Here is a 25,655-nt window from a genome sequence, read left to right as displayed (position 1 = left end):
ACATTCAGAACTCGATTTTCAGGCGACATAGTCATTTCATAGTGTGGCAAAAAGTATTTGGGGCAAAAGGGAACACGTTGGGTAGTCTTTGAAATATCAGAATTTTTTGATTTAAAAAATCTCGATTTTAAGATGGGGTGAGCCTACTGTGGAATGTTAAGGGCCGTGAGCAGTTGATAGTGGTGACATATGTATTGGGTGCCGGTTGTAGCATGCACCCAATGCCCGATGTTGTCAAGGGACAGGGTGCCTAAAGTATCATACAGATGTTTCTTTTTATTATATTTTCCATTTGTTTGCAATGTTAACAGTACTAGTCAGGACATTTAGCAGTAACTTGCTTACATGTTATCAATATTTACCCTTTAAGTGGTTCTTAAGTTGTGTGCAAGGCTCATGTCTCAAGTACTGTACAACTGTGTCTGTAGTAAGTTGGGGTCCCTTTCAGTAAAGTTACCTGGACATTCTCCTCCCACACTTTGGTTCAAGTTGCCCTGGCCAACACTGCACCGTGTTCATTGTTTCCTGAGCGATACTCTAATAGGAACAGATTACTGTGCAACCCTAAACTATATAGATGGACCTGCATATCACAACTCAACATCACATGCAAGCCCTGGTATGCCTTCTGCTCATGTTCCATAGGTTTTCAAGCATGTAATAGACTATGAATAATTGTAAACTAGATCAGATGGCGGTGGGTAGACCAAGGGTCATAAAGCACTTTACAACTGTGAGTGGAGCTGCTGAAGGGGGAGGTGGGTTAGTCATGTTTATCATTAAGGATCTATAAACTGGGGAGTTGCCTTTCCTGCCCTTCGCGTCCGTTGTACATTTTACTTCTAAGAGGTTGAACTCTGTGAGGTTTAACTAAAGGCGAGTTTATCCCAGCCTTTTCAGTCATATCACATGCTGTCTAGGAAGGGAATTAATTTGAGATCCCAAGGTTGTTTTTGGTCTAGGATTATGTCTAGTCCCAAATATCTAAAGCTATCCGACTTACTCCGCAATTTCAACTGCCAGTGTTTGGCCATGTGTTCCACTGGGACAACATTAGGATTGAATTGTCCCAAATGGCTGTTAGATCCACAGCTGTTCCATATTTATCTGAAATGTCCACCAATTTCTGTACTTTCAATTGAGGCTATTTGAGGAAGAGGACTTTGTTGAGACAGGCTGTGAAGGCCTGTTGTTACAGGTTAGTGGGCTTCCCAAAGCGTCCCAGCAAACTTGATAGTGTCTGCAACATGTGTGAAATAAGAATTTAATTCCTCGCACAAAAAGAGAAGGCTTTATCTATGTATTATTTAGCATTCTTCTGACAGATGCAGAATTACTCCAGCTGCTTAGGATCTAATTGCAATACTACTGGGGAATGGTCCAAATGCAGGGCCCACTACCTTTTTTAGGGGCGAGCACAAAGCGTTCCGTCCCTCTTCTAATCTCTCTTTAGGGGGATTTTAACCACACCTATGTTATGCCAGTCACTTTCATAGGTTCGTGGGCTTGCCTTTTAAAATCCGCTTGCTTTCATACTTGAAAGGCATGCCTATGTCTTGCCTTTTCCGGTGTTTAGCCCTCCTCGAGAGCACCGATAAACTACATGGCTCCATGTTTTCCATATGGTACTTTTTGTCTTTATTTCGTAGCACGATCGAGCTTGTTTTTTTCCCCTTCATTTAATGTGGCAAGAAAAGTCTGGTTAGGAGTTTACAACGCTAATAATTCTAACTCAACATAATGCAAGACCCGTTGCATTGTAAATGCATGTTTAGTTCTGTTGCTTGGAGAATGAAATAGTTCAAGTGTAATAAAGTGTAATGGGATCCTAAGTAAAGCATGTAAGCCTCGTTTGTGGCATGTCAGACCTACCACACATCACATATTTCTGTTACAGAAGCCTAGTTTGAAAAGGATATCCCTTCTGTGGGACCCAATGATTGGGAACCTCCAATGTAAAGCATCCTATCCATAATGATGTTGAAAGCTTCCCCACATCCCCCAAAAGATGATCGGTCCCTGAGAGGTGTATGTTCGAAGGTCAGCGTGAACCTGCAATGGGGTGGCATGAGTGTACACGCTAAGTAGCATTCATGGCTTCCACTCTATGTGCCTGTGACGAACACAGATCTCTCCAGCCCATCTGTATGCACTGCAGAGACCACAAGGTGAAGGTACCTGTGGAGGAGAATAGCTTCCCCTCAGTATCCCCTTTTGAGCCCAGAGTGATACACTTGAGTGAACCCATGTCTCGATAGGAACTTGCAGTTGGACCCTAATAGATATGTTCCTTGAAGCAGTATTATGTTTAGATAATAGCACCTAAGGAATTGCATAAGTGTCCCCTCTTAATCTAGTAGGTATGGTAATTTATTTTTCAGGATAGGACGTAGTGCTTAGTTTTGTCTCAAACCTCTCTGAAGGGTACCATTGGTCAGGGGAATAACGTACCTCAGACACTTCTGGGGTGGTGTGACCAAACTACATAACCAACTAAATGCCCATGGCCACACTCCCCTTCCAGGTTTTCTCTACAGAAGCATCTGTCACCTACATTTTGCATCATCCCAACTCACTAGTATGTTGAAGCTCCCCAGTTAGTTGTCAGCCCACTCCCTTTGAATTGTAGAACTCTTGAAACAAATATTTGGCACCTACCAGGTCCTTGACAGTATTGGCTTCAATAAGGAGGGTTCAGCACTTTTCCCTCCCTGCCGCTGTAATACTCCCAGAATGCTCCAGGCAGTCATCAGAGATGTGCCATGGTGTCATTGGTCTCTTTGGCAGTGGGTAGTAGAGTGCGGACCCCCTCCAATTAGATCTCCCAGTGAAAATCTTACAGGAGCTGGAATTGCTCCTTATGCCCATGAACCCAACCTGGTGTATTTTCATCCTGGACCTCTCTGCAGAAACTGATCCTGTATTCTCTGATATACAGTGGTCAGCAAATTAACTCCAGCAGTGCCAGTCTGGCATGAATGGGAGGGAGTGAAGAGAGCTGGGCAAAACAAGGGAGTTGGGACCTGTAAGAGGAACACCAGCTACAGCACAGATCATTGGTGAGCCTCCTGCCCCTTAAAGCTGCCTTCAAGACCCTGGCCACCACCCCCTTATCCTCCCAAGAATGCTGCAGCCCAGGTCTACCTGCCACTCTTCCATCCACTGCTTGTGGTTCTGCCCCTGTGTTCATACAACTTGGCCCCAGCCTCTACTGGTACACCATGCTCGGGCCAAATCCCTGTTGTGCTTATGGACAGGAGGAACAAACACAAGAAAAGAAAGGAAATTGAAGCAAGCCAATGAAACTGACAAGAAAGCAAAGGTAAGCAATGGGCTGATCCAAAGCCCTCTGCAAGTTTTGTCCCATTAGGCCTCTCAGTAATAGATGGTTAAAGCAATCTGAAGACGAGACCGAAAATGGACCTGATTAGATGCCGAAGAATGATACATTGGTCACTTAGTTGGATGCAGCTGGAAAGCTATGTGCCAGGTAATTCTTGCAGCTCTAGCAACTTGGGTCAAGAAAAAGGGAGTAATTGCACACATGCAGTTTGTTTCTAGCCAACAGGTCCATCCTTTAGAATATAATAGTATTACATACCATTAGGGAACAATATTGTGACTGTAGGAAGAGGAACTGTAATTTATCTACCAGTCTATAATGTTCCTGGGGGCTGTCCAATATTTTAGTCCGAATTAATTAACCGGGACACCCTACCTGTGTTGATAACTGTTGTGAAAGTCCTGCACTCTGATTATTGGATCAGGGTACTATAAATTAATTTAAAGAGTTGATACCTGAGGGAAAATGATTTAAAGTATGGGTGCTGTAGGAGGCTGGCCTGGCTTGTAGTGGGTACCTGAGGTACTTACACCTTGTGCCAGGTCCAGTTATCCCTTATTAGTGTAGAAGAGGTGTTTCTAGCAGCTTAGGCTGATAGAAGGTAGCTATGGCAAAGCAGCTTAGGTTGAACTAGGAGACATGTAAAGTTCCTACTATACCACTTATAGCATATGCAAAATATCATAAGAAAACACAATACACAGAGTTACTCAAAATAAAGGTACTTTATTTTTATGACAATATGCCAAAAGTATCTCAGTGAGTACCCTCAGTAAGAAGGTAATATATATATATATATATATATATATATATATATATATATATATATATATATATATATACACAAGTTATATGTACACAAACCAAAATTAGTTAAGTAATAGCAAGAAAAGTAATGCAAACAGTGTAGAATCACAATAGGTTGCAATAGGAGCACATAGGTATAGGGGCAACACAAACCATAAACTCCAAAAGTGGAATGCGAACCACGAATGGACCCCAGACCTATCTGAGCTTGTAGAGGGTCGCTAGGATTGTAAGAAAACAGTGAGGGTTAGAAAAATACCCCACCCCAAGACCCTGAAAAGTAGGAGTAAAGTGCACCTACTACCCCCAGAGAGCACAGAAGCCGTGATAGGGGGATTCTGCAGGAAGAACACACACCAGCAGTGCACTGACAATGGATTTCCGGACCTGAGTACCTGTAAGACAAGGGGACCAAGTCCAATAGTCGCAACAGTGTCGAGAGGGGGCAGGAGCCCAGGAAATGACAGCTGAAGGAAGCTGCCACCGGTTGGAAGAAGCTTGGAGTTCTGCAAGAAAGAAGAGGACTAGGAACTTCTCCTTTGGAAGACGGATGTCCCCACGTCGTGATGAAGCTTGCAGAGGTGTTCCCATGCAGAAAGACGGCAAACAAGCCTTGCTAGCTGCAAGGGTCGCAGTAGAGGTTTTTGGGTGCTGCAGGGGCCCAGGAGGGACCAGGATGTCGCCACTTGGAGGAGGAGACAGAGGGGGCGCTCAGCAACTCAGAGAACCCTCAAAGAAGCAGGCAGCACCAGCAGAAGTACCCCAACAGGCACTTAGAAGAAAAGTGAACCGGAGTCCACGCAAAGTCACAAAAGGGAGTCCCACGACGCCGGAGGACAACTCAGAAGGTTGTGCACTGCAGGACAGAGTGCTGGGGACCCAGGCTTGGCTGTGCACAAAGGAAATCCTGGAAGAGTGCACAGGAGCCAGAGCAGCTGAAAATCACGAGGTACACAGCTTTGCAGTCTAGCATGGGGAGGCAAGGACTTACCTCCACCAACCTTGGACTGAAGAGTCACTGTACTGTGGGAGTCACTTGGACAGAGTTGCTGTGTTTCAGGGACCACGCTCGTCAGGATGAGAGAGGACCCAGAGGACACATGTTGCAGTCTTTTGGTGCCTGCGTTAGCAGGAGGAAGATTCCGTCGACCCACGGGAGATTTATTCAGAGCTTCTGGTGCAGGGTGAAGGCAGGCAACCCCCAGAGCATGCACCACCTGGAAACAGTCGAGAAAGCCGGCAGGATTAGGCGCTACAATGTTGCTGGTAGTCATCTTGCTACTTTTTGTGGTTTTGCAGGCGTCCTGGAGCAGTCAGCGGTCGATCCTTTGGTAGAAGGTGAAGAGGGAGATGCAGAGGAACTCTGGTGAGCTCTTGCATTTGTTATCTGAAGAATTACCCAAAGCAGAGACCCTAAATAACCAGAAAAGGAGGTTTGGCTACCAAGAAAGGAGGATTGGCTACAAAGGTAGGAGGATTGGCTACCAAGAGAGGTAAGAGCCTATCAGAAGGAGCCTTCTGACGTCACCTGCTGGCACTGGCCACTCAGAGCAGTCCAGTGTGACCCCAACACCTCTGTTTCCAAGATGGCAGAGGTCTGGGACACACGGGGGGAGCTCTGGGCACCTCCCCTGGGAGATAAGTCAGGGGAGTGGTCACTCCCCTTTCCTTTGTCCAGTTTCGCGCCAGAGCAGGGCTGGGGGATCCTTAACCGGTGTAGACTGGCTTATGCAGAGATGGGCACCATCTGTGCCCATCAAAGCATTTCCAGAGGCTGGGGGAGGCTACTCCTCCCCAGCCCTTCACACCTATTTCCAAAGGGAGAGGGTGTAACACCCTCTCTCAGAGGAAATCCTTTGTTCTGCCTTCCTGGGCCAGGGCTGCCTGGACCCCAGGTGGGCAGAAACCTGTCTGAGGGGTTGGCAGCAGCTGCAGTGGAGACCCCGGAAAGGCAGTTTGGCAGTACCCAGGTTCTGTGCTAGAGACCCGAGGGATCATGGAATTGTCATCCCAATACCAGAATGGTATTGGGGTGACAATTCCATGATCTTAGACATGTTACATGGCCATGTTCGGAGTTACCACTGTGACTCTATACCTATGTATAGTGCACACGTGTAATGATTTCCCCGCACTCGCAAAGTCTGGGGAATTTGCCCTGAACGATGTGGGGGCACTTTGGCTAGTGCCAGGGTGCCCACACACTAAGTAAATTTGCACCCAACCTTCACCAGGTGAAGGTTAGACATATAGGTGACTTATAAGTTACTTAAGTGCAGTGGTAAATGGCTGTGAAATAACGGGGACGTTTTTTTCATGCAGGCTGCAGTGGCAGGCCTGTGTAAGAATTGTTAGAGCTCCCTGTGGGTGGCACAATAAATGGTGCAGCCCATAGGTATCTCCTGGAACCCCAATACCCTGGGTACCTCATTACCATATACAAGGGAATTATATGGGTGTACCAGTATGCCAATGTGAATTGGTAAATTTAGTCACTAGCCTGTTAGTGACAAATTTGGAAAGCAGAGCGAGCATAACCACTGAGGTTCTGGTTAGCAGAGCCTCAGTGAGACAGTTAGGCATCACACAGGGAACACATACAGGGCACATACTTGTGAGCACTGGGGCCCTGCCTGGCAGGGTCCCAGTGACACATAGACTAAAACAACATATATACAGTGAAATATGGGGGTAACATGCCAGGCAAGATGGTACTTTCCTACAGGTGCTTATTGCTAATCCTGCTTTCTCATTTAGCAGTGTAGCCCACTGCCAAGGGCTATACTGGTTGTTAAAGGCCCTGAACCCGATTTGTTGGCCTGAGTCCATCCGGAAGTCAACATAAATTGACCTAATTTCAGAAGGACATAATTCATGTTAACTAGATAAGAATTAAGGTTTTTGGGAGCACTGCAGGCAGAATGTGATATAGTTGGCATGTGTTAGACCTGGCATACTTAGGATGATCATACCCCAGACTGTTTGCCTTTCAACTTCTGTTTTATTGTGGTATCTTTTGTTGGCCTTAGGACTCTGAGCACTTTACCACTGCTAACCAGTGCTACAGTGCATGTGCTCCTCCCCTAAACATGGTAACATTGATGAATCCACAATTGGCATTCTTAATTTACTTGTAAGTCCCTTGTAATGTGGTATACCTTATACTCGGGCCTGTAAATTAAATGCTACCTGTGGGCCTGCAGCACGGATTGTGCCACCCACTTGCGTAGCCCTGTACACATTTCTCAGGCCTGGCACTGCAGAGCCTTTGTGTGCAGATCCACTGCCACTTCAACTTGGCATTTAAAACGTCTTGCAAAGCCTTAAACTCCCCTTTTATTACATGTAGGTCACCTCTAATGCAGTCCCTGGTTAGCCCATAGGACAGGGTGCTATGTAAGTAAAAGGTAGGAGATGTCTTACATGTCCTGGTAGTGAAAAACTCCCAATTGTAAGGCCTGCTTCTCTCAGGCCAGCATTGGGAATTCCATAATGTCTTTAAGCTGTAATTCCTGATCAGAAAGGAGTAGCTGCATCATGTTTCATACAGTTGGAATGGTAATGATAAACCTTCTTTACTGGTGAAGTCTGATTTATTATTACTGTTTTACATATGCCACTTTTAGAAAGTGAAAAGAACAGATGTTTTACGGAATGCTGAACAATGCAAACATTCACCCCCAGTCACAAAGATCTGGGTTTAATTCATTATAGTTTTGTCCACCACGCCACCCCAGTTTACACCCAGCCATATCTTGACACTGCTCCCCATGGGAACTATCGAGCCCAAACTGACAGACTAGGTCCTCCCTGGACCAGAAACAAGCATGCTGGGGCCAGTTTTGCGGTATCACCCTTCATCAGCCAGGCTGCCATGAATCCAGTGGCGCAGTGAGCATGGGACATACGTCTGGGCATACCCTTCCAGCTTTGGATGACAAAAGCAAAAAGAACAGATGATGAACAATGCATACATTCACCCCTAGTCACAAAGAGCTGGGTTTAATCAATTTTTTTTTTGCCCACCATGCCACCCCAGTTTGGACCCAGCCATATGCAAATCATTCTTTACCCTGCTCCCCATGGCAACAGTTCAATCTGAACTCCCAACCCAGGTCCTCCTTGGACCGGAAACAAGAATCCTGGGACCGGTTTCAGGGTATCACCCCTCATCAGCCACCCTAGCTTTAATCCAGCTCATATTGTGTGTTGTTTGTGCAACAAGCAGGCAAACAGTTGACATTTTGGCATAGGTATATGCTAAGAATGTACCTGCTTTAATGGTATATGGGATAGAATGCTATTATAGAGTATCAGTTATTGAAATAGGTTGTGAGGAAATTCTGGAAATCACATTTAATTGCTAGGAAGAGTATTTCTGTACATACCCTTTGGTTAGAGCCTCATATGGTTGGAATATTATTCTGAAGATATGTACAGTTGTTGCAAACTTGTTTTGGACTGCAAAAGCCAAACACTGATACACTGAAGTTGAATATGTATATGGCCTTATTACAGATACAGAGCCAATCTTCATGTATGTCAGTTGTAAATTATTGCACTAAGCCTTTACTTGTAAAAATGGAGAATTGTGATAATATGACCAACAGCTAAATAATATGATGCTTGGCCATGATCTGGTGCCAGGCCAGGTGCCCCATCAGTGCAGTGTTATGTTTGCTTTATGTGACAAACTGTAATTTCCAAAGGGCTTCCCACTTCCAAATTCAAATGGCTTGACGTTAACCCTCTACGTAAAAAAGCAGACACACAGTGCATGGACTGAGGCAATGCCCCTGCTAGCTACATACTTATGTACTGTGTGCCCCTTTATGTAGTAAAGAACAGATGTAGTAATGGGCACATGGCATGTCAATCGACCATTCCCCATTGTACAACATGCATGGTCTATTTGTAGGCAACGCCTTGTGTACCCTGTTCCTTTGTATAGAATTGGTGCCAGACATGCATATAGGCAGTGCCATGTTTCTACTACGTATAAGTCGTTGTCACAGGAGATCCCATATGTGCGGTTTACCATTTATATTGTAAAGGGTAATGCACAAGGAAAGGCTCAGGAGTTAGAGTTATGGTTGCCTACCTACCCATAACTAGTACATTTTAATGTTTTATATGTACATGTACAAACTGTTGTGTTGTCTCTTCCTTTCAGTCTTACTTGGTAAATTTCAATAATTGTTTTGTCTCTATATACAGAGAGAATACCCTATCCCAAAGGAGTTTGTTAGAAGGATGGAATCACTACAACTAGACTGTGTTGCAGAACCTCCAAGCAGCCAAACACCTGGTAACCAATCATTTATTTAACAGCAAGATGACATGCACCAAAAGGACAAACTGCTATTTCGATGCACATCCTTCTTAATGATTGAACAAAAAGTAGCCTATGTCATGGGATTAAAATGTTTGTCTACAGACCTCGAATTCACCATTCCTGCAGATATCTTGCCCACCAATTTGATTTTATTCTAAAATCCTTTTTGCTCTCAAAATTTTAATAACCAGATCCTTTGAGGCAATTAACTATTGAGTAAACGGAGTTTGGTGACCTTTTTCTTCATGGAAGGATTTCCCACATGTCCAAAAAGCTACAGCATGTTGTTAAAAAATATTTGTTAACTCATGTTGTTTGAGCTTCCAGGCACTCAGTAATATATTTCCTCTCTTACCAGGCATTTGTAGGAAAATTGTTACCTGAGCACTGATATTCTCTTGATTGGATTATGGGCATGCAGTTTAATACATGATACGTGGAAAATGTTATTCAGAACCTGGCTGCCTGGCTGGTCCTGCATTTGCTTCATAGTGCACTTCTTTCTGAGCATTAAAATCATTATACTGGCTTCCAATCCAGTGGCCAGTTCTTTTAAAGCTCTTTGCAGCTGCTGTAGAACTCTCATTGGGACTAGCAAGGAGTGAATTATTCTCTTACAATGCTTTACTTTCCAGTTTGAAAAAAAGATTCACATTCTGTTCGAATTCATATACAATGAAGGATTGAGTCAGCAGTTACCACTTAAAATTAGGTAACCAACTCATTTTCTGAGTCCTCAGCCTCTCATGTCCTGCTGGGGCTGTAATGGTCAGCTCCTCCAGTACTGATCATAATTCTTAGCAAACAGAGAAATGTTGGCTGGGGTGCAAATCTGTACTGCATGCACATGTTTCCTGCTCCTTCCCTGATTTTATTTTTTCTCTCACTCACTACTGTGCTCCTGGTGTTTCTTTCTTCTTTTTCTCTTCCCTTTCTGTGAACTACTTTCACCCATGAGGGTTTGATCTGTCTTTGACATCTGTGTGCTGTTGAGATCTCTCTCAGCTTTGTATTTCTGATCTCTCTCCCCGTCTCTCAACCTTTAATGTCCCTACAAGGTTGAAAGATGCCAGCCCCATGGGCAGCTGCCCTACCACACTATCATTTTTTGTCCTAGAAAGGAAGTTCCCTTGTGTTGCTCCCTCTTTTTAACACAGGTTGTGGTCTTCTAAATCCTAAAGGACCCGTAACCTGGAGCTGTGGTGCACCTTAGGGTCACCCCTGGTCTGCATAGAAGCTAGAGTCATCCCAAGGATTACAGAGATGTGAATATTGGGTTCCAAGATGTCTCCCACTACTGAGACAGGATTATAATGCCTAAGAAGTGACCATCTACAAGTGAGGTGGCCATTGAGATGATTTTGCCTCGTAAATACACTCCCTCCATGTGCCAGTCATCATCATGTTGTTTTTGTTCTGAACAGCACACTGTTTGCATTGAGTGAGTGATAGTGAACATTAAATATTGTTTGTAACTTGAGTGCCTATTACTATATTTCATTGTGTTATTTTTGTAACTTATTTGATTATTGTAATTTTTATTCTTAGATTCTGTTTTTGTTGCTTATTATTTTACATACTTTGAAGTATTATGAAAGTGTTGTTCATTTACGTAAAATAGCTCTTGTACAACAGTCTCACCTTTTTTGAAACCTTAGTAATTGTTTTGTATAGTACCTCGACTCAACCTTCATTCAAACTTCTTTGATCTAGTTTTGACTATCTGACCAAACTACAGAATGAATTAAAGAAGCACAGGACCACACACTCCTGTCGCAGACTGAGGACAGAGCTCTGATGGCTAAGGAACACCTGCAAACTCCCCTCTGATATAGATGGCTTGTCCTGTTACTGTAAAAATCACAGAAAAAGCCTCTTATCTCTCAAAAGAAAGTTCTCCTAAGGTGTTGTCTTTATTTTGTTTAAGTTACTTAATCTTAAGTTTTCTCCTCCGGGACTGTGCCAATTATAGCTTTTGACACACCACCAATTCTGTTTGTTGATAGACTGAAGTCTGTCTTGCCAGTATCTCGCTGCTGTTCCAGGACCAGCCGCCTACTCATGTACTTGACACTGACTTATCACTTCGCACTCCGACATGTTCTGGCACATCTGTGATTATAGGAATAAATCAAAATAGAGTTTTCACCAGATATTGTCGGAAAAGTGGTTTTGCAATGTTGAGATCCACAAGATGAAAGATCCTGCAAATTGTATCTTGCCCTCTAGTAGGCAAAGCTAGGCAAATTCTTTTTTTGCAGTATACCGTCAACACCAGTGAATCAATAAGATTAATGTGGTTCTTTAAAATGTTTACCTGGTTGATAATCCTATATTTCTGTATTGTGTTTTGGCTTCGCTCCTGCTCTTATGTTTTGATTCTTTTGCCAGAATCTGTGAGGAACTGACCTGCTTCTAACAATAAGAAAGATTTGTTGTCTTTCATCTTCTTAGCATTGCTAACCATGTTCTTTCACTATTTTGATCCATGTTCTAGATCCTCCCCAGTCTTTGCATAGCTCTCAAGGGCTTCTCGTGTCGAACCAAGTGGATGAATCACAGTTTTCTGCATGGAATTCGAATGTGCCTGTGGAGAGTGAAGAGGACAACTACCAACTGCAAAGAAAACTTCAAGATGAACTTAGTTACCATCAAAGAGGCAGCCGCTTGGACCAGCTAGAAAGCCAGCCACCTGAGGTTTTTGCTGCCAAGACTGATGAAAGGAGCAGAAGGGTGTTCCAAGAAGCATCACATACAAATCCTGCTCTTCAGGAAACTCTGCTGACATGTCCACAAAATCCTTTGAACCACAGTCAAAATCTACATACTTCTCCTGAGCACAGTGAGGATGAAGTAGCAAAGGGATTTTTCTCACGGCCTTTGTTAAATAATTTCAAATTCCCAGGTGTACAATATACTGCAAATGAATTTCCAATGATGACTAATGGGTTTGGCCCCTCAGGAGGGGCAGGCGACCTCTATAGACCTATTTCCTTCTCAACACACCCTATTTCTGAATCTAGCAGCCAAAGAGCTCCTGTGCCAGAATCTACATTTCCAGGGTCGTTGCCCATGAAGCATGAACATTTATTTCCAAATAGCACAGTGCCAGAAATGGGTAAGTTGGCCCTCCCTAATGTTTTGTCATTTTTCCATCGATTTTTACTGATGCAGAGTGTGCAGTACCCTGAAAGATATTCAGCGATTGTGAAGGTTCTGCAGTCATATTATGAGATAGGTCATTATAATGTCATAAAGTTTTGTTTTTCAGACAGTGTGTCTCAAATTGCTGGAGGTTTCAAGCGCAGTACTGTTCACTATAGGACTATGTATTATTATTTATTGACATCGGACACAGAAACAACCTAATTTTCAAAGCAGTACTTAAGAACAGGGTGGATATAGATTAGGTTCTCTTATGAAGGTTAGTACAGAGCTAGAGATTTCTGAGAGACAATGTGTGTTTTCTTTACAAGATACACAGCTTGACGCTTGATGTCTGTTATTTGTTGCTGGGGCATAAGTGTGTGATGGAGAAATAGCAGTGTTTGACTGTGACTTGTAGCCACTGCATGTAGATCAAGCTCTCTGAGGCCAATGCAGAAGCTCCAAAATAAGGCAGGCTGTGGTTTGTAATATTTTACGTTTGTTCATTGTGTGACTCACACGTTTTCAGTAGTCTGCAGGTAAACCAAGGTCAGTAAACATATAAGGAAATATTCAAGTGGGACAGCAATCCTTTTAAGTAATGGAATGATATTAAACCCAAAGAAAGGATAGAGTTAATCTGGAAATTGAAACTGGCATGATTGTCATGCTCAGCTGCAAGGCATGTGCTCATACGTACAAATTTACTTAGAAAGTCAAACATCCTCGTGTTCAACTTTCTGCTTTGTGTTTATTGGTATGCATGCAGTATTAAAGGTGATCTCTGATTCAGCGTGGGCAGCGCATAATTCTGGTGGTCTTCTAGACAGAGGTGAAAACCCATCCTAGGTGATGTCAGAAGATGGCAAATGTTAGTGAGGGGCAGGGAATGGTGTACCCTGAGAGGTGCTGTAATCTGTTACAATGTTGAAGCAATTTTGTTTTAGGAAACGCTACAGGAACTATGTGGGTCAAAAACTGAACTATCCATGCATGGGTCTGAGGCTACAGGGCACAAGGATGATGAAAATATTATGGGTTTGGATGCTAAAAGCTCCCATTACTCTATTTGGAGTATTGCTCTAAAGTCACCTTTTCCCTTGATTGACAGAAATTTCTTAATTGTGTACAGGGTGGTCTACAATCTGTGACAGAGACCAGAATAGAGGCAGCTCAATGTGTTTTTAGCTTCAAGATTGGAATGCAGTCAGATGGTACGGGAAGTGGTGTGAAACCTTGGGAAAAAAGGGGGTTGGCAATTATGAAGAGGAAATTAGGATTTCTCCATCAGGGGTTCTTTGAAATCGAAAAGCATTCTCTGTAAGACTGAGGTGAATTAGTAAGTGGCCCTCCAAATATCCTAGTTGGCAGATGATGATGGTAACCTGTCCTAAGCGTGAACTTCTTAGAAGTAAAAAAGGAGGTCAGGAGTCAGACTGCTTTGTGCTGAAATAAGAAAATATAGAGTATGGGAGTTAGATTGAGGATTTGTAAATATTTTGTTACGTTGTGACCATGAAGTGGGTTGTATATCAGTCACTTGGTTTAAGAAGGGGGTTGATAACAAAGTGCAGTGGGAGTCTTTGAGTAACTTGCACGTTACAAAATGTAATTCTTTGTGATTTAAACAAAAGACCAGTTTTACAGGATGTACACACTTGAGTTTGTGGATGCCCTTTAACTGCCCTATCAGCCTAATAGCCTGGTATACGAGGGCTCTGCACATCCGTATGTACTTTTGTAATGATCTTATGTAGGGCTCAGAAGGCTTGGCAAGGGTTAGCAGGGGGTTAATGAAGACCAATTGGAGTAAAGAACGGGCCGCCACTGGTCCTTATATGCTAGTTTCACCCTGCCAAATGTGACATAGAACCGACCCCGTGCTCTATAACTGCTAGCATCATGATGATGCTCAAACAATTTAATTTGGCCATCCGCATTTACAAGTGAAGACATTCCTAACGTGTCTCTTTAAAGAAATTATGGACTCTTATGTGAACTTATTCTTATACCATGCTCTGACAATTTCGTCCATTATTTGTATATATTTTCTGTTCCCGTTATATTTCTTTGATCATTTTCTCTGAGCTCTACCCTTTTATTATGAGCATTGTGTGATCAATTTCACGTTTGTGCACTAGGTTTCGCCTGCAGTGAAAGCTATTGGTTTTGGGGAAAAAATAGCTTAAAAACTGATTTAGAGCTTGCCAATACTTACAGTTGGTTGTCTTCCATATCACTCTTGTTTCCTTGCTTTTTAATGGTCACACCTCCTGCTTCCTGCATGCTGATCACCTCCTCTTACATTCTTTCTGGGGCTTCTGTCCCTACTGTGGAGTTTTCCACTGGCGGCTTGCTGCTCCAGGTATTTTCCTTTTTATTTTTACTTTGTGCCTTGCCCTCACCTCCCTTGAGTTATTCACATCCCTGGCGTCCCCTGCTGTCCTTTTTTTTTTTTTTTTTTTTTTTTTGTCCCATCCGTCCCCTGTGATGATTTAGCAAGTTTAACAAGAAAAAATGCTCTATCATGTGGTCAGTGCTGGCTATGTCATAACACTTTTTTTGGTTAAACTTGCTAGGGATATTCAAGCACACCCCCTGCCTTCCACTCACCTGGCACTTAAGAAATTCCACCTCCCTCTCCTGCCCCATCACATGTAAAACCTACTGCATCCCTTTCATAGCACTCTATTCCAACACACCTCAGAATCTTGCTCCCCAGAGGCCAATTTAACACGTGCAGCAGTGACATCATCAGGCTAGAAACCATGAAGTACAATAAGGAGAACACTAGAATACAAGGCTTCTTCTGCTGTCAGGGGCTTGCATCCCAATCCAACACTGATTGGTCAATACCAGTCTTCCCAGTTCCAAAAGAAACTGAAGACACACCTCTGCAAGGGACAACACATGCACAAATAACTAAAACTCCTGTGCCACCCACATTGTGGATCCTCTGTGAAGTATAACCAGTACCTGTGAATTGTACATGCCTCCCCCCTTTTGTATCCCATCACTCGTTTTCTGTAGTATTCTCATCCTCTGCTGTTGGCTTTGCCCTTTGTGGATCTATCTATGTAATTACACCATTTTAGTTCATCTAACATTATAAGAAAACATTTTGATCATGAACTACGTGGAGGAGTAGGGGCCCAGTAATAATCAAACCTATTGTGCTATCTTTGCCTTCAACTTCCCTGATAAAGTTTATACTGATCAGTGACATCAGACAGGCACAGATAAAGAAACAAACTACCTGAAAGTAGTTGTGCTACTACCCTGCTAGCCGCAGCTGTCTTTGCATAGCAGTTTCTGGAGTAAATATTATCACAGTTGGAAGCTTAGAAACACTGCTATTGGTTAAGGACTTACATTTGTATATACAGTGCATTTCCTGCGTAGATTAAATATCACTCAACCTACCCATAACAAAAGGTGCGTGCTTGATGTAGTGTCCAAAATAAATTTTAAGAACACTAGTGCACCTGTCAGCTTCCTGATCTGATCATCACACCAATTTATTTCATGCAGCTTTTTTTCTTCCACCTATCTCAATGAGGCCCAAACCTCCTGAACATGTTGAAATGTAAAAAACTTCACAGCTGTGCCAATAAAACTACTGTTGTACAATTAGTGAAATAATGTGGCAAGATAGAGGCTAAATGGTAAACAATACAGCAGTAAATAAATAGTTGTGTTATAAAACGAACTCCTACCCTGAAGGAGTGTTTTTGCGGATTCTGATAATTGCAATAACGTCAGGCAGCATCTTACATTTTTCCCAGTTTCTAAGTAAGTAGTACACCTTCTACTCCTGTAAGAAAAAGTTACTGAGTGTCTTTATAGCCCCGTACCAGGAAAGCTACCAGAGCTGTTTTCTAACAATATCCTTTCCCTCCTGACCGCCTTATGTGTGAGGCTTGGCAATAGAGCTGCTCAAACATGCCTCCTCTACTCCTTCTTAAAAAGGATATACAATATACACCAAAATTATCATATTGGTTTTAGACTTTTTGCTCAGAATCCCACACTGAACAATATGGCCAGGGATTGTCTATTACCACCCATAAACACCTTGATCATAAATATCTGCCTGAGCCACACCTTTGGGGCTTTCGCCCATCTCTGTATGAATACGGCTGATAATACTGATTATGTTCCTGCATTTGTTAGAGTAAGCATTCCCAGTCAGTTGTAACTCTTATCACTGACCTGGAAAATCTACTTTTGGCCCACTTCAGTTTTTTTTTAATCTTTGTGCCACCTCACCTAGGGCAGGAACGTTCTCACCACAGCGATGTTGGAATTTAGAGTTCCTCGTGACCCTAAACCTGTTCAGTAACATGAGAAGACCGTTCCTGTGGCTCAGTCATGGTTTTTGATTCTGCCTCTAATATTGTACAATTAAAAATTTACTATCATACCAGAAAATTTCAATTCTGACAAGGAAGCGACGAGTAGACTTTACTCTCTTCATTTTTAGTCACCAGTAGCCATTAAAACAGCATGTAAACACATCTTAACATTAAACTTTATTTCCCATGAGGCACTGGGAAGAGTATAAAAAGGACCAACAGTTCATCTCATCCACGATCAGCGCGCTCTTCAAGACCCTCTGTGGATGCTCCTTCTCCCTCTTTCTTCCTGCGACTGTAGCCGATGCAGTTTAGTTTAGTAGAATCTGTCCCTGAGAAACACAACACAGTAAGCGTCTTAATCCCTTAAAGGGGTATGTAAACATTGCATATATTACATTTCATACTAAAGAGAAGAAATTCAGTTGTCAGGCTAATAAAGGAATAATCAGCTAACTGATAATCGGATAGCTATGCAATTCATAGAATGGCTCTCAAGTAACATAACATTGCATAATCCCTCTATATTGGGTGGGCAAAAGCAATACTCTGAAGGGGAGTGCGAATCCTCACTTCCATGTCCATAAAAGAATTGAAAATTTCCTGTTACGATAGCTAAGAAATGTTTCATTTTATGTCAGGACTTGAGGCGAAGATTAGGCTACTCTAAAGCTTTTCACTCCAAGTGATGTTAGGTGCTGGACTGGTTTAAAATAGAACCTCTTCAATGTAGAATCCGAGAGCCACTTCACCTCATTTAGAATATCTTCTAAACGGGCTCCCTAGGAAAGAGCTTTAGAGGCCATGGCCCGCCTGACAGAATATGCTCCGAATGCCGAAATATCAATGCCAGCTTCTTCTATGGCCCAGCGAACCCACCTGGCAATAGTAGGAGAGGAAACTGCTTCATGGTGTTTCATGGGAGCTATTAGCCTAGGCCTTTCTTACCCTGACAACACACAACTTCAGAACATCTGAAAACATAGTATAAGAAACAATTTTCAAATTGCATTCCCTTCTTCTAGAAGTGTGAAAAGTCACTCCCTTCGAACAAGGCTCTCAAAGCTTAGACTCTGCAAGATACGAGACACAACAGGGTAGCTAGTTTCACTGACATCGGTTTCCTTGACAGATATTTATTCAAAGGCCAAGATTTAAAACTTTATTGACATCCCAGCGTGTAGTGTATCTAGGTTTGGGAGGAAGGGACAATCTTATGCCTCTAAGGAGTTTACATTCCAAAGGATGTTCCCTACCGGATGGTCATCCCCTTTAGTGTGGCCTGACGAGATGGCAGATCTAAAAGAGTTGATGGATCTGTACGCCAAGCCCTCTGAGGCCAGACAGGCATGGAAATTCAAGATATGGACACTGTTTGCCCCTATGGGATCCACTTGTCGTTGATGACACCAACCCATTGATCGAGACCAGGCCGAGCAGTATCATTTATTGGTGCTATCCGACCAAGCCTTGGTGGGCAGAGAAGCTGATTCTCGTGAAATGCCTATATCTTTTCAGCGTTCCTAGTAATTGTCTATGCCATGAGATGCAGAGAGCCTTCCAGGACCAGGTGATGAGGGCTTCCCTGGGGGATCTGGGAATTCCTGCGGCCGCATTGCAAAGGAAGCAGCAGTTAACCCAGAGGCAACAAACAGTAAAACGATATGTCAGAAAGCACAATAGGCCGTAATAAACATATAAGAAGCCATCAAACACAGAGTACAAGACACTGAGCACAAGCACTTAACTGAGACTGCTGGAGCAGCAAAGAAAGAGGAAGAAGGAACGTCCACAGAGGGACTTGAAAGACGCGCTGATCGTGGATTGGATAAACTGTTGTTTCTTTTGATACTCTTTCCCAGTGCCTCATGGGAAATGAAATGTAATGTTAAGATGTTTTTACAAGCTGTTTTGATGGCAGCTGGTGAATAAAAGTGAAGAGAGAAAAGCCTAATCCTTGCCTCCCGTTCTGAGATAGAAATAATAGGTACGCATTACTCCATCTTAATGTGATACCTGATCAGTTAGAAAAGATGTGCTCATGTCTCTCAGCTAAGAAATATTTGATATGCTAGTGTGACCTCCAGTTGGATACAGTCAAGTCTGACTTCAAGAGAATCCTCAATCTGTTTATCTGTATTAAGTAAAAAGATAGCCCTGTTAAGAGAGAAATTGCCATTCCCTATTTTTCCATTGGTGAAATGGGAAAAGTAATTAAAATGATACTCTCCACTTAAATTCTGTAGAAATTAAATATGATACAACTAACATACCTTAAGCATATCCATACTTGCATTGAAAAATGCTCAGCCTGTCTTATGGATGCCTAAATGACAGATAATCAGATGTGTAAAACTTATATTGCTCATACAAATAAGAGGTATTTCTGCTAAATGTTAAATTATATCGTGCAACTTTCATAGATAGCCCTTGCATTGTATAGCTCAAGGAATACACACTTCACTCCACCAAGGCTAAAGACCCCAAGCAGATATCTTCCATTCTATTACTGCCATTTTCACAATTAAAAATAGCTCTAAAAATCTATAAAGTCAGATTCTAATTTCCACTGAATTTGTCAATAGACACAATAGTGAAGCATTGGTGTGGGATTTTTATGAATGTTGTTGCAGGATTAAAACAAAATAGATATGAATTAAAGGTCCAGAACACTTAAACGTTGAAGATGTGATGTAGATTTTTGAAGGTGATCACCTTTCACGTACTTGAACATCTGAGTGTCTTTGAGATCTCTAGACATTGACATAGTAATTTTCAAAAATCCTTGAAATTTTTAATTTCAGTTCTAACCCTTCTTTGTGGTATATGGACAGCCTATTTAAGTTTCCAATTCTGTTTTCCTCAGGAGATTTTTATAGTGATATTATGGTTACTATTCTGGGTCAACCCTATTTGGAATCTGTTGTAGGCTTACCTCTCCACTGGTTTTCCTGCCTATATGCAGAGGGAACCCGCTATAACTGAATAAAGAAAAAGTTCAAAGACACTGTAATGCTTCAAAGGTTACTTAATTTAAAAAAGGAATGGGCTGGCATTTCAGAACATCACACCTGACCAGACTAGGGCTGTACTAATATTTAAGTAGGATTCTCTAGTAATGACCACGAAAACTATTTCCAGGTGGCCCATGTGTTGTTTTTCAGAGTTAGTTCTTTTTCCCACCAAGAGTATATTCTGCTTTCACGTGGCCAATTTTCTCAAGAGTGAAAATATTTAAAAATTCTTTAAAATTGGGCCACAGGTACTTCTGATTCTATTCATGTCTTGGCTATGAATCTTTCTAACCTGCACAAAAAGGTTGCTTGCTGTTGTGGATTAACCTAGTGCGTGATCTTTGCTCCCTCAAGGAGATCAGCACTGACTGATGTAAGAGTGAAGTCGCACTTAAAACATCTAGTAAGAATATTACTTATGGAACTTAATAATTAAAGTCATTTTGTCCAATTGTGATTGTTTGAATAATTTCTAAACCTGTAAAGACTGGAGTAAATGCATCATAGACTATAGCCTGGATTTTAGCACGTTTGGTATCAGGAGAGGGTGCAAACAAACTTTCTTTAGACACATTAACTTAGCAAGTTAATGTGCTCATTTTTTAGCAATTCTTATTCTCTCATATACTATACTTTCCAGTGTGAAATAGATACTTATGAAGGTTTTGCAGCAGATCAGATGGTCCAACTATAAAAGATTGCAGGTGCAGCTAGCAGGTAGATTAATGAAGCTTACTCCAGTATTGGAACTTTCATAGATTCACATGCTTGAATCATTCCCCGTCGTCGAGATGGGAGTCCCGGTATAAATTTTCATAAGTAATGTTAAAACATATTGAAGAGAAAAAGGTCCTAGGCCTCTTCAATTTGATAGTCTATCAGAGTCATTTTGTGAAAAGGACCAAACTTGATCCTCCACCAATCAGGCGACAGCACCCTTCAGAACCTCCTGAGAGAAGCTCTAGCACCTCAGATTTTCTACCGCACGTCGTGCTAGGGAGTCTCCTCAGAGCTCTGCTCTGTTTTCACACCTTTATTCAGCTCTTTTTCTCTCAGAGAAACTCAATTATTTGATCTGTCAGCTATTTTTCAACTATGTCTGACAAGGAAAAGAAAAGTCTCTTTAGAGACTGCAAGACTTGTGGGAAGAAAAGACTTCATTCTGAAGATCCTCATCAAGACTGCATTTACTGCCTCTATCCAGATCATTCAGCCAAGGACTGTAAGATTTGCCGTACTTTTTCTTCTAAAACCTTAAAGGATAGAGAAGGCAGATTACTAATATGGCTGCAGAAACTGAAGCATAGGAAGGATCCAGTTTCTGATTCTGAGAGTGAGGAATCATCCACTTCCAAGAGATCAACTAAAAGAGCAAGATCTCGCTCTAGATCTCCCTCACAAACCTCAAGGAAAGCCCTCAAAAAGACTGCTTCAGGGTCTTATAAGGGTCGCAGCCCATCTTCTTCCCCAACTAGACTCTCAAGTAAAGAGGGGAAAAAACATTCTTCCAGTTCTGAGAGGCACAGAAAATCCTCATCTGTTCCACCATCTGTGCCTTTCAAAAGGCCATCTTCTGTGACTGGAAAAAAGGCTTAGTCGACGGATTCCCCGTCAACGGCACCGTCGGTGGGCGCATTGCCGACGACTCCAACTACTTTAAGTGTTCCGTCGTCTACGGCTCCGTCGGCGACATCGTCGATGAGTACACCACCGTCGACGAGTACTACAACGATGACTTCAGCGTCGACGACCGTCTACACCTCGTCGACGGCGCTGATGTCAGTATCAGCTTTACCGTCGACGGTAGACTCGTCGGCGAAGCTTGCGGCTATTAAAATAACAGTGCGTCCAGCATCGACGGCACCGTCTACGACAAAGTCAGTTTACACGTCGTCGACGAGATCGTCGACGACACAGTCGACGAGGGAAAAATACCAAAAAAGAACAGAAACATTAACTCCAACCCACACTTCACCTAGTAAGGTATCCTCCCTGGTACCAGTACATCTTTTGGAGGGAGATGATGATTCAGACGAAGATGGGCCTTTTGGTACGGCCCACAGCCCCTCTGAATTGAATGTAAAATATCAGGAAGAGGAGGAATATGAGGAAGCTTATGATCCCCAGGCTTCCTTCGAGCATCAGCAGTATCAACAGGGAACGTATATCCCTTCCGACCTGCTTACTGGCCTTAGAGCCATGTTGGTGGATTATAATAGAAGGTTTCCTCCACAAGGAGAACAGCCTCATCCATCGCCCATTTCTGGTCCTTCTACTCCACATCAAAGACCGACGACTTTGCATCTCACAGATGTGGCTACCCCAGACATGACAATTCCCCAGGACACTGACATTTCAGATGGAGATCAAGAAGAAGGAGAGCTCATAGATGCTCACTCAGAGTGGGATGAGTATGTTATTCCTGCTCCATCTTCTCCTTCTCATTCGAAGGTGGAGTCCCCACCTGAAGACATTGGAGGTTTTCACAATCTCTTAGAGAGGGCAGCCAAGCGCTTTGCATTACCGCTACCTACGAAGCAAACAGATTGTTTCCTTTATGATTTTAAAGAGCCCTTCCAGAAGTCTGTGCGTTCCATCCCAATGGTGAACTACTTGTGGGAAGAAGGCCTTAAAGTCATGACTAATCCAGCAACAGTCACAGCAGTTTTACCACGTCTGGATAAGAAATACAAAGCTCCTGATGATGCCCCAACATGCTTGACAGGCCATCCTCCTCCAGATTCCGTAGTAGCTCAAGCGGCTCAAAGAAGATCAAAGAATCCTTCTGCTCCAATTTCTGCGCCCCCAGATAAGGAGGGTAGAAGGCTAGACAATATAGGAAAAAGATTTTCTTCTATGGCCAGCTTAGTGCTTAGAGCTGCCAACTCCTTGGCTATTTTGTCTCGATATGACAGACAGCTTTGGGCAGATATTGCACCTTTCATTAGTCAACTGCCGGAAGACGTAAAATCAGAGGCAAATAAGACTGTGCAAGAGGGTCAACGCGCGTCTGCAGAGCTTATAGACTGCGCAATGGACATAGCGACCACTGCTTTCAGACAGCTTGCAGGCGCTGCTGTATTGAGAAGACAGGGCTGGCTCAAAGCCACCTCATTTCGTCCAGAAGTCCAGAATAAGATCCTAGACTTACCCTTTGATGGCCAAGCGTTATTTGGGAAACATGTGGACGAAGCCCTACAGTCAATTAAAACGGACACGGACACTGCAAGGTCACTAGGGACCCTGCAATTTCGGAAATCGTCCTTTCGCCCCAGGGGGCGCGGCCAGCCCTCTTACAGAGGAGGGTATCAACAACAGAGATACTCTTCCTGTCCGTCATCTTCACAACAATTTCGGCCATACTATTCCCAAAGACAACCGACTCAACCAGCCTATAATAGACCAGCAGGTCGTGGACGCTCAACCCGCCCTGCTAAGGATGCAGCTCGTCGAACCTGATGTCTTCGAGGCGCCGGCTACGCCCAGTCTTCCTCCTGTCACCCTGGGCGGAAGAATTTCCTTATTTCTCAGTCAATGGCAAACCATTACGTCAGACAAGTGGGTCCTACAATTAGTGGAACGGGGCCATACTTTAGAATTTGGCCAGAAACCTCCCCCCAACCCTCCCCGCAGGACTCCTTCAAGATACCCTCAACAACTCAAAAAAGAGGTCTACAAGCTCCTTCTCAAGGGAGCTATAGAGAAGGTGCCGCGGGTTCAAAGAGGAACAGGATTTTATTCCAGGTTCTTCATAATTCGAAAAAAGTGGAAGGATTGGAGACCGATCCTCGATTTAAGGCAACTAAATGTATACCTAAAGAAGCAATCGTTTCGAATGATCAGCCTGCAAGACGTCCTTCTGCGTCTCAATCAAAGAGATTTTATGTCATCGCTAGTCCTCAAGGACGCATACTTCCCCATACCAATCCACCCTGCCCACAGAAAGTATCTGAGATTTACCGTAGCCGGGAGCCATTATCAATATCGCGTCCTTCCCTTCGGGCTCAAATCAGCCCCAAGAATATTTACCAAATGCCTAGCACCAGTGGCAGCCTTTCTCAGGAGAAGAAAGCACCAGGTCTTTCCATACTTAGACGACTGGTTAATAAAGGCAAAGACTTACACAGGAGCACACAAGTCAACAAGAAAGTGCGTTTCCTTGCTGACCAATCTCGGATTCACGATCAACTGGGAGAAGTCCAACCCTCTACCAGGCCGCAGTATTACTTTTCTGGGAGCAAAACTGAACACGGAATCCGGCATCGCATGTCCCACGTTAGAGAGACAACAAAGGTTACTAACCCTAGGGAGTTTCATACAAAGAAGACGAAAGGTTACAGTCCGTCTCTTCAAATCCCTATTGGGCATGATGTCTTCATGCATACCTCTGATCCCTCTGTGTCGGCCTAAGATGCGCCCCTTGCAGGAGCAGCTAAACCGTCAATGGCTTCAAGTATCAGGGACTTTCGAAGACCAGATACAAATTACTCCGATCATGATCAAAACTCTCAAGTGGTGGTCTCAAAAGCATCATCTCTCAATCGGTCTCTCGTTTCTTCAACAGCCAGCCCCGTGGACCATAACAACAGATGCCTCACTGGAAGGCTGGGGCGCAGTATTACAGGACCTGAAAATAAGTGGCAGATGGTCAACTCATCTGGCATCAAGGCATATCAATTGGCTAGAACTCAGGGCAGTGCACCTTGCTTTACAAGCGTTTCTCCCAAGAATCCATGGATCGCGAGTGGTGAGAAGAACGGACAACACCACTACGATGCACTATCTCAACAAACAAGGAGGTACAAGATCTCTCACCCTATCCAGGGAAGCCCAAGCGATCTGGAACTGGGCCTCGCAGCAAGGAGTCACACTGTCGGCGGTGCACTTGCCGGGAATAAACAACAAAGCAGCAGATGCACTCAGCAGACAGAAATCGGAATGCCACGAGTGGGAATTAGACCAGACGGTACTCACCCAGATTTTTTCCCAGTGGGGAACACCAACAGTGGATCTGTTTGCGAAGAAGGACAACGCCAAATGCCAGTTCTTCGCAAGTTGGCATCACCAAAAGGGATCTTGGGGGAATGCGTTTTCGATAGTCTGGTCAGACATCTTTGCTTACGCCTTTCCTCCCATTCCGTTAATCCCAAGGGTCCTCACGAAGATGAAAACAGAACCGTGCACTCTCATACTGATAGCCCCGTATTGGCCGCGCCAACATTGGTTCACAGAGCTCCTCATTCTCTCAGTCAAACCTCATATTCCGCTGGAGCCGTTACCTCATTTACTAACAATGAACAACGGCCAAGTTCAACACCCCGATCCACACTCAATGCGGTTAGCGGCATTGCTCCTCACCACAGAGAATTTGCGCATTTAAATATCCTGCAGGACTGCAGAGATATTTTGTCACAGGCCAGAGCGGATAGCACTAACAAGGCGTATCAGTGTAAATGGAGGAGATTCTGTGCCTGGTGTCATCAACGTCAAATTGACCCTTTTCTTTCACTACCAGAAGAGATTTTGCCGTATCTCTTAGAGTTAGCTCGATCTGGCCTAGCACACTCGTCCATTAAAGTTCATGTAGCAGCCATAGCTGCATACAGACGTTCAGAGGACACACCCTCGCTCTTCTCTTCTCGGCTGATTAAGAG

General features: G+C 43.4%; 1 protein-coding gene across 1 annotated transcript in view; it reads left to right on the top strand.

The window, feature by feature from the left end:
* The window catches only part of RIPK1 (receptor interacting serine/threonine kinase 1), a 259,789-nt gene that overhangs the window by 151,438 nt on the left and 82,696 nt on the right, over window positions 1-25,655 (top strand). Inside the window, exons 8-9 of the mRNA XM_069217742.1 lie at window positions 9,368-9,458; window positions 11,983-12,603. Of these exons, the coding sequence (XP_069073843.1) occupies window positions 9,368-9,458; window positions 11,983-12,603 (712 nt within the window). The remainder of the gene's footprint in view (window positions 1-9,367; window positions 9,459-11,982; window positions 12,604-25,655) is intronic.

This window comes from Pleurodeles waltl, chromosome 2_1 (genome assembly GCF_031143425.1).
Source record: "Pleurodeles waltl isolate 20211129_DDA chromosome 2_1, aPleWal1.hap1.20221129, whole genome shotgun sequence".
NCBI lineage: Eukaryota > Metazoa > Chordata > Amphibia > Caudata > Salamandridae > Pleurodeles > Pleurodeles waltl.
This window is presented reverse-complemented; position numbering and strand designations above follow the sequence as displayed.